The following is a 9,107-nucleotide window of genomic DNA, read 5'->3' as shown; positions in this document are numbered from 1 at the left end:
CCAACAATATTCTTGGCTTGAATATTCCGTGGTCAAAGATGCAGCTTACTGTTTTGCGTGTCGTCATTTTACAACTTCCCATCTTGGTCGAGCTGAACAATCATTCACCCACAACGGATTCAAGAATTGGAAGAAGGCAACCATGTCTCTGAAGGCTCATGATACTTCAGCTTGTCATAAATTTGCGATGCAAGCTTGGGGAGAATTCAAATTGCAGAAAGTTACAGGGGCAACAACTTATCAAACCATTGATGTCGGGCATGCCAAGACAGTGGTGGATAATCGGCGGTACATTAAAGCAGTTATTGATGTACAGTACTTCTCTATACAGCATGTCAAAATGTTGCCCAGAGAGGGCACAGAGAAGGGGATGAATCCGACAATCGAGGAAACTTTTTGGAATTACTTGATGTGCTAGCCAAGTATGATCATACAACGTCTCGTGTTGCCAACCAGCGACGTTGCCACCAACCTGACACATATTTTAAGAACCACCAACTTGGAAGTAGTGTGCCAGACAAGCAGCACAATAAAAGACATCACGAAGACGAAAATACACAACAATCAAACACTGGACACCAAAGCTGGTGTTTATCGTATTCCGTGTTCCGTGTTTACATCGGAGAAACGTCGCGTGACCTGAATACACAAATACGTGAACACCGTTACGACGTCAGGCATGTCACCACCAATGCATGTGTAACACATAGAAACAGGGAAAACCATCTTATGGACTGGAAGAATGCAGAGCTGCTGATACGAGAACCAGACAAGATTCGCAGGAAGTGTTTAGAAGCAGCGATCATTCAAGGAACGAACACTATTGGACAAAATAGGGGCATGTTTAACATCTCGCCCCACATAATTCCCCTGATACCCATGGCCGGCAAAAAAAAAAAAAATTAAACCACCGTTTGTGAGCATTCTGCCCTCGGACGTTTGGGCCAGTATTCTCAACCTTTCCCAGTGTTCAACCCCCTTCTCCTCCTCCTCTTCCTTCCCCCCTTACTTCTTTTCTCTCCCCGTTCCCTCCTTTCCCCTTATTTAATCTCAAGCATATGTATCTCAGTTTGTTGTTCCAGTTCTTCTTGCTTCGTCCTGGTTGCGCACGGAAGTTGCGTAGGAGATATATATATATACAAGAACTAATCTCCACGGCAATACACACACCTACAGACATGGACGAACCTTTCACTTTACAAGAGCTCCGAGCGGCGAGACACCTGGGAAAAGACACCTCACCTGGGGCAGACGAGATAACCTACTCGATGATCAAGAACGCTGGCGACGCCGGATGGAAGGCCATTCTACTCTTGGCAAATCGCACCCTAGCGCAACATGCGAGACCTAGGAACTGGAATTCCCAAGATATAGTTCCTATCCCCAAGTCCAAGGAGGCCAACAGCTACAGACCTATCTCCCTACTTAGCTGTATAGAGAAGACCGTCGAGAAAATGGTGCTCAACAGGCTGAAATGGAAAGTAGGGCCACTCCATCCACAGTTATATGCCTATCGGGGTATGGTGGGAACCACGGAGTGCATCATGGACTTCCTCAGCTTCATCAACGGGAAAAAGGCAATCATCGTCTTCCTGGACTTAGAAAAGGCCTTCGAATTGGTCAACCCCTCAGCGATGCTGACCTCTCTCGTCGAGAAGGGAATCGCAGGCAACCTTCTGGCATGGGTCCAGGCATACTGCCAAAACAGACGGGCTAGAGTCCGTTTCCAGGGTTCCGTGTCTAGCTACAAAGACCTGGAATACGGCACCCCTCAAGGAGGCATCTTGAGTCCCTACCTGTTCAACGTGCACATGGACAACATAGCCTCCCTCCCACGACCACGGAACGTTGAGATCTTCATATATGCTGACGACATCGCCATCGTTAGCAAGGGACCCAACTGCCGCACCAATGCCCAAAAAGCACTCAACACTATACAAAAGAGCTGCACACAACTAGGCTTCAAAATAAACGTAAGGAAGACAAAAGCCATGGCTATCAAAATGGCAAACCCAATGCCAATCTCCATGCACCAGCAAGATCTTGAGTGGGTGGATGACTTCACTTATCTTGGAGTCACTGTGCAGAAAACCTTGTCATCCTCTCTTCAAATCCAGAAGCTGAAGCAAATGACAAAAACGAAGACAGCTCCAATGAGATATATGCAATCACTTGAGGCGGGTGCCAGCCGCCTGGTACTGGAACACTACTACAAGTATTGCATCCGACCCATTATTGAATATAGAGCACCTGTCCTATCACATCTAACATCACAGCAGGAAGAATCACTTGAAGTTGCACAAAACAACGCCCTTCGCCTCATCCTAGGTGCTCCCATGTGGACAAGAAAAAGCAACCTGCAGATGGAATCTGGCATACCACCACTGATGGCCAGGATTCAGACCCGGAACTGCACCGCGGCAGCCAAGGCTCTGCTGAGCGACAGGGACTCACATCTCAAGACTAAACTTAAGGCTCACCTGGACGCACACCCGGACCTACCACGACCAGACACATACATCGGACACCTAGGAGACCAAATCCGCGCGACAGGCATGGAAGGGCATCTAAAGGCTCTGAAGCCAGACAGAGCATGCCTGAAGTACCGACCTCCAGCCCCGTGGATATCCCCCACAACTGCTTTCAACCACACACAACTACCACACGCAAAGAATCACTGCTCACCAGGGGAACTGAGGGACGCTGCCCGAACAGCGATCCAGGCGACGGAGGCCCAGGGTGGGTTTGTCTGCTACACTGACGGCACTGTCGACCCGGAGAACGGCACAGCAGGTGCAGGAGTATACTCCGCAACATACACCGCCGCCTGGCGCACATCAGACCACTGCTCGACTCTACAGACTGAGCTGGTGGCAATGCAAAAAGCTCTGGAGTACTCAAGCCAACTACAGGGGCCGGTAGTCATACACACCGACTCTCTTGCGGTGACACAAGTACTCCAGAAGAAGGACATACCCACCAACATACACATTATCACAACAATACTCTACCTCCTGCAGCTACACAACGAACAAGATCGCCCAGTCATCATCAACTGGATACCCAGCCACATAGGGATACACGGAAACGAGCGAGCAGATGAGCTGGCCAAGACAACACGCTACCATCCTCACATAGAAATCAAAGTCCAACCATCAACCACATTAATCAAAAGCTGGGCCAAAGACCACCTACAACGAACAAAGGTAGCCAACCACAGAAGATCGATAAGCTCAGCATCAGCAAGCGCAATGTGGTACGAGAGGGCCACCAAACTGTGCCCTCATCCCGCCACCAAGATCGCCGACAGACGACTCTCCGTGATCATCCACAGGCTCAGGTTGGGGTACAAGTGCTGCTGGGAAATCATCGAACGACAGGAAAGGGAATGCGACCACTGCGGGATGAACACCTCAGAGCCTCTCCTTCACTATCTACTAGAGTGCGCTCACACCATCGCCCTGAGAAGAGGTAGACAATTCAACCCCATGGCCCCCGAAGCTTGGAAAACTGGAGCCGACATAGTTTACAACATCACCGAAAACATAGAACGGCTCGCCCACATCCTGGTCGGATACCCTCCGCCCAGATAACTACAAAAACGCCGGAGTAGCTGAACACAGAGCGGCTCAACACTTACGGGCCTCCGAATGGAGAAAGGCCCGTGTGTAGATATCATCTACCGAAAAAAAAAATCTCAGTTTGTACTTGAAAAGGCTGTAATAAGCGAAACGTCGTACAAATAAAGGATCTGTCCTTGTATGGAGTTAAACTTGTCTGTCTTTTCGGCAACTGCTACTTTCATGAAAAAACTTGGTAATCTGTTCAAGTTTTTCACTCTGCTGAAATGGCAACTTCAGTGAAACTTATTAGATATTAAAATCAGTGAACTTGAAAAAAAAAATACATCAGAATTCATGAAGTGAAAAAACCATAATAATTACTATACCAGGCAAGCCACGCCACTTCAAAGCATTAAGACAATGGAATGCTCACAGCATCAAAACAAAAACAAGCCACTCGACCTATACATGAGGTATATGGAAAAATCCAAAATTTTTGGCCAAAAATGGGGGGTCGACCTTTACACGAGATCGACCTATAGACGAGTATATACGGTAGTCATGTTTCTCCCCTTTCAATTCTAACATAAATCTTTCTATTTCAATCTAATTTTTCAACCTATCCGTCATCCATTTAGTTGTATTAGTTTCAGATCTAACTTTCCTGTAGAGTATGCAGCGGCGGCGCCAGGAATTCTTGGTTGGGGAGGCTAAGGGGGGCTGAGCAAATTTTTGGGGTGGCTTATAGTACTATAATTTCCGCGTTAGCGGCAATCCGAAAGGCGTAGTCCAAGGTCCGCCATGGGGTCCAAGGGGCCGGCCTAGGGTCCTTGGTCGGGTCCAGGGACACCGTCCTGACTGGAGCTCTGCTAGAATTTTTTTGTTGGGGGCTGAGGAGGGACTCAACATGTTGACGAGGTGGGGGGGTCTCAGAAAATAAGCTCAGATGATGATCATTCACGAACATCTGAACATGGGAGGCATACTATGCTGTTTTGATCTCGGTAAAAAAGTTGATTTTCTAACCTCACTTATCTATTGTTCGAGTGAGGTATATCCAGATTCCAAATCCACTGCTGGAAGTCTATTATTATCACTTCGCCGAGCTGCTATTCCACTTAGGTTGCAAAAAATGACACGGTACTTTTGCCAGGATTGTAATCAAAACCCCCTCTACATGCTCTGCATGCTGTGACTAGGGTTTCTTGGGCTGGATTAAATGTCTATGAATGGGGTATTATTGTCTGTCAATCATCAAATTGTGTCATTGGGTAAGGAAGGAAATCAAGTGTATATTTTTACCGTGACCAATTCATCATGCAGTACATGCCATAGGAAATTCACGGCCAATGTGGAAATTCAAAAGCTTCTTATATAGTATTGTGGGCCCTGGCATCGGTGCCCGGACAAAAGGTCCCCGGACAAAATGTCCTGAAATCTGCACCCCTGGGACAAAATGTCCCCAACGGCCTAGGTGGGTGGTCAAAATGTCCTCATTTTTTTTTTTTTTTTCTAAAAATTTGTCAGATGTGTTTTACTTTATTCCTTTATATGTTTTTTTTTGTGAATTTTTGGTTTTTAACTTGATTTTTTATTTTCTTTTATATAGGCATACAATATAAGTTCAATAAAGCATAATTGTGTGCTGTAATTGTACTCATAATTTGCGGAATGAAGATTTAAATAAATTACAGCAATGGTCTGAAAAGTGGCTAATGATTGATGGGTTGGGTCGTGTATAAGATATTTAATAAAATATCAAATATTATTGTACTTTGTGTTTATATATAGAGATTCTCCTGAATTTAAGGGTTGTTATAAAACCACAATTAACTATGACTCAAAATGTATAAACAGTTGATAAAAATCAATATTTGTTGAAAAAAATGGGGACCTTTTGTCCTAAATATTGGGGACATTTTGTCCCGGGGGTGCAGATTTCAGGACATTTTCATTTTGTCCGGGGACCTTTTGTCCTACATTCCCTGGCATCTAATCACCCTTATAACCCATGTAGCATATACGTCTGTGTAAATTGCTTCATGAAACATTACTTGAAGTAGGCTATATTTCTTCAATTGTCGAATAAACAAAAATTGAAATAAAAACAAAAACAAAAAGGTTTGACGGTTTGTAAAGCATTTATATGAATGAAAATTAAATTCATATACAGCTGAACAAACACTTTTGAAACATAAGCACTTCCCTAAAAGATATTGACATATTTCGATAACAAAAATGTATTCCTCTTGCTAAACTTAATTGCGAGATGTTCCTTAAGAATAGTTTTAAAAACAGATAGAAATACATGTTTTCTTCATTCAGTGTCCTTCATATGAAAAAGCCAGTAAATCCTTTATGTTTTGACATTTCATGGATTTCAACCCTAAACAGATAAAGTTAAACAGTGTACATTTGTCATGGACACTGGAGAAAAATCTTTCCATTGTGGCTTATGCAATGCAGATTTCTCCCACAAGAGTAGTCTCAGCAGGCATGGAAAGATCCACACGGAAGAGAAACCTTTCCAGTGCGACCTTTGTGACACAGCTTTTACAAGAAAGATTGGTCTTGAATATCACATGATGACCCACACAGGAGAGAAGCCTTAGAAGTGTGACCTTTGTGATGCAGCTTTCAGAGGAAAGAGTCATCTAAAAAATCACATGGCGACCCACATAGGAGAGAAACCTTTCCAGTGTGACCTTTGCGATGCAGCTTATCCAGCAAAGATTGGTCTTCAACGTCACGTGATGACCCACACAGGAGAGAAACCTTTTCTATGTGATCTTTGCTGCAGCTTTTACACGAAGGGATAGTCTTGAATATCACTCAATGACCCACGCAGGAGAGAAGCCTTACAAATGTGACCTTTGTAACTTATCTCTCAAAAGGAAATATGACATTAAACGTCACATTAAGACCCTTTCAGGAGAGAAGCCTTTTAAATGTGACTTTTGCGATGCAGCTTTTGGAGGAAAGGATCTTCTCGAGAACCACATGGCGACCCACACAGGAGAGAAACCTTTCCAGTGTGACTTTTGTAATGCAGCGTTCATAAGGAAATGTGACCTTAAATATCACATGATGACTCACAATGTGACCTTTGTGAGACATCTTTCTTAAGAATGCATCATCTCAAAAACCACATGACGACCCACACAGGGGAGAAGCCTTTTCAGTGTGACCTTTGCATTGCAGCTTTTTCAAAAAGAAATAATCTTGACAGACATTTGAAGATTCATGTATAATAAAAAGTCTTTCAAGTGATCTTTGCAATGAAGATTTCTCTCAGAGTATAATTATTAATGTCACAGTGACCCGTACAGGTGACAAGCCTTCCCAAAAATTATTATCAATAAGGATGTATTAACCCATTCAACTCCGATGACAAGATGTCTTGTCATTTGGTCAAATAAAACAAAAAATCATAATAAAACAACAAAATGTTTGATGATCAAACAGCACCAGAAAAATATGACGTCGTCAGTCCTCCTCCTCCTCGAGTTGTTCTGGTCTATGTGTATGTACACTGATGAGATATCTTGATTATGCCTGATTTACAGTAGAAGTAAAGTTTAATACAGGTAAGAAAATGAAAGCAGCATTTTCCCTGGGTTTCCCTCTCTGTTGCTCATTGAGACAGGGAGACAGGGCATAACATGACATCAGAAAGTATTCTACAATCCAACGACCTCATGGAGAGTGGTCAGATTCAAGGGATCTGACCAATCATCATCACCACCAAAATAAGATCCCAGTTGGGCACAAACACACACCAATTGCAAGTGAGCAAACTGGGAAGCTTTTACTGTAGAGACAGAACAACATTTTGAGACAACAGTACATCAATTACAAATATAAACAATGTTGTGCACACTTTTAATACATTCATATAAAATGTAGAAAAGAGATATATCCCTAGAGGCAGCAGAAAATCACAAAACCCCAACTTCACACCAGAAATCCAAGGCCTCATCAGACAACATGATGCATATAAACACAATACCCCCACAGCTATCCCTCAAAACATAGTAGACCAAATACAAACACTAAACACTGAGATTATCAATAAAAAACATAAACAGAAAACACAAAATTGGCAAAATTTTGTCAATATGCTTGATCACAAAACAAACACCAGTAAATTGTACAAAACACTCAACAGCATAACACCAATCAACAGTAACACAACATGCTCTCATGTAGTAATAACCACAACAACAGATAATTTACCCTCAAACAGACAACAAGCAAACACATTTGTAAATAATTTTGCACAGACAAGCCATCTCATTTCTCACCCTGATGACAGACGTACCATTCGACCTAGGAAAGACTTCCCCACAGAATACACCCTTCATAGACAGTCAGACAAAACACATAATACATAACCTCAAGCACTTATTCACCTGTGGCCCTGACAACAAGTAACATCCACCTAAAACACATTGGACCACAAGGTATACACACACACACACACACACACACACAAACATTACAAACTACAGCTATTCACACAACACTGTACCCAACATCTGAAAGCATGGGAAAATAATCACCATCCCAAAACCCAATAAAGATCCAACAATCCCAACATCACACTGCCCAATCACACTTCTCTGCACCCCTTTCGAAGTCATTGAACACCTCATACTTCAACTCACCACACCACATATTCCCCTTGATGAATCACAACGTGGTTTTAGGGCACTACACTCAACAAACACTCTTCTGATAAACCTCATGCAAAATTTTTTAGGTGCCATTAATTCAGATAGGTCCCATCATAGAACACTTCTCATAACAGTAGATATTAGTAAAGCTTTTGATGTTATCCCCCACCACAATCTAATAGACAAAATATATAACACAGACATGCACAATAAAACCAAAAGAAGGCTGTCCAATTATCTGGCAAGCAGGAATGCTTATGTGTTATATAATGGCCAATCATTGCACATCAGAAACATTAAGAATGGAGTACCACAGGGCTCAGTTCTATCCCCCACACTCTTTAATCAATACATGCATGATATATCTACACCAGACATCTCAGAAATACAAATCTCTTCCTACGCAGATGACATAATCACATCCACACACTGTAACACAGACAAAGCTGCAGAAATAATACAGCCATACCTTGATACACTCAACACATGGTTCCTTACAGACTCAAAATAGCCCCAGCCAAATCTAAAGCAACACTTCTCACCAACTGTACATAAGAACACAAATACATACCTCATCTCTATATCAACAGCAATCTAATGACACACACACACACATACACACACACAAGGATTGACGTTCTGAAGAGTGAAATTCTCGTGGATCTCAACGGAAAGGAAGTACCTATTGTATTTACAGGGGGGATTGCTCGTGGTGTAGTAGGAAAGTGAGGAAAAAGGAGAAGGGGAGGGATTACTGAGGGAAATGGAAGGAAATGAGGAAGGGGAGGACTTGGTCCAAGAGGCCAGACGGCTTGTAAACAAACGACGAACCGATGATTTTGATTTTGATGATGGGACTAACAAAAAT

At 43.0% G+C, this 9,107-nt stretch overlaps 1 protein-coding gene across 1 annotated transcript; it reads left to right on the top strand.

The window, feature by feature from the left end:
- Positions 1–1,178: 1,178 nt before the first annotated feature.
- On the top strand, positions 1,179–6,382 carry LOC143030416 (uncharacterized). The gene is made up of 3 exons (XM_076193563.1): positions 1,179–3,471; positions 5,958–6,104; positions 6,198–6,382. Exons 1-3 carry the CDS (start codon positions 1,179–1,181, stop codon positions 6,380–6,382), a joined length of 2,625 nt encoding a protein of 874 aa, XP_076049678.1.
- Positions 6,383–9,107: the final 2,725 nt, after the last annotated feature.

Source organism: Oratosquilla oratoria, chromosome 12 (assembly GCF_046742065.1).
Source record: "Oratosquilla oratoria isolate Oo_2021 chromosome 12, ASM4674206v1, whole genome shotgun sequence".
NCBI lineage: Eukaryota > Metazoa > Arthropoda > Malacostraca > Stomatopoda > Squillidae > Oratosquilla > Oratosquilla oratoria.
Note: the sequence above shows the minus strand (reverse complement) of the source record. Positions and strands in the feature narration are given on the sequence as shown.

What these genes read in the sequence shown, in the direction of transcription:
- LOC143030416 (XM_076193563.1), top strand. Translation starts at nt 1,179, where the DNA reads ATGGACGAACCTTTCACTTTACAAGAGCTCCGAGCGGCGAGACACCTG. An exon ending in CACCATCGCCCTGAGAAGAG is followed by an intron (nt 3,472 to 5,957) that starts GTAGACAATTCA and finishes AACCCTAAACAG; the next exon opens with ATAAAGTTAAACAGTGTACA. An exon ending in ACCTTTCCAGTGCGACCTTT is followed by an intron (nt 6,105 to 6,197) that starts GTGACACAGCTT and finishes TTTGTGATGCAG; the next exon opens with CTTTCAGAGGAAAGAGTCAT.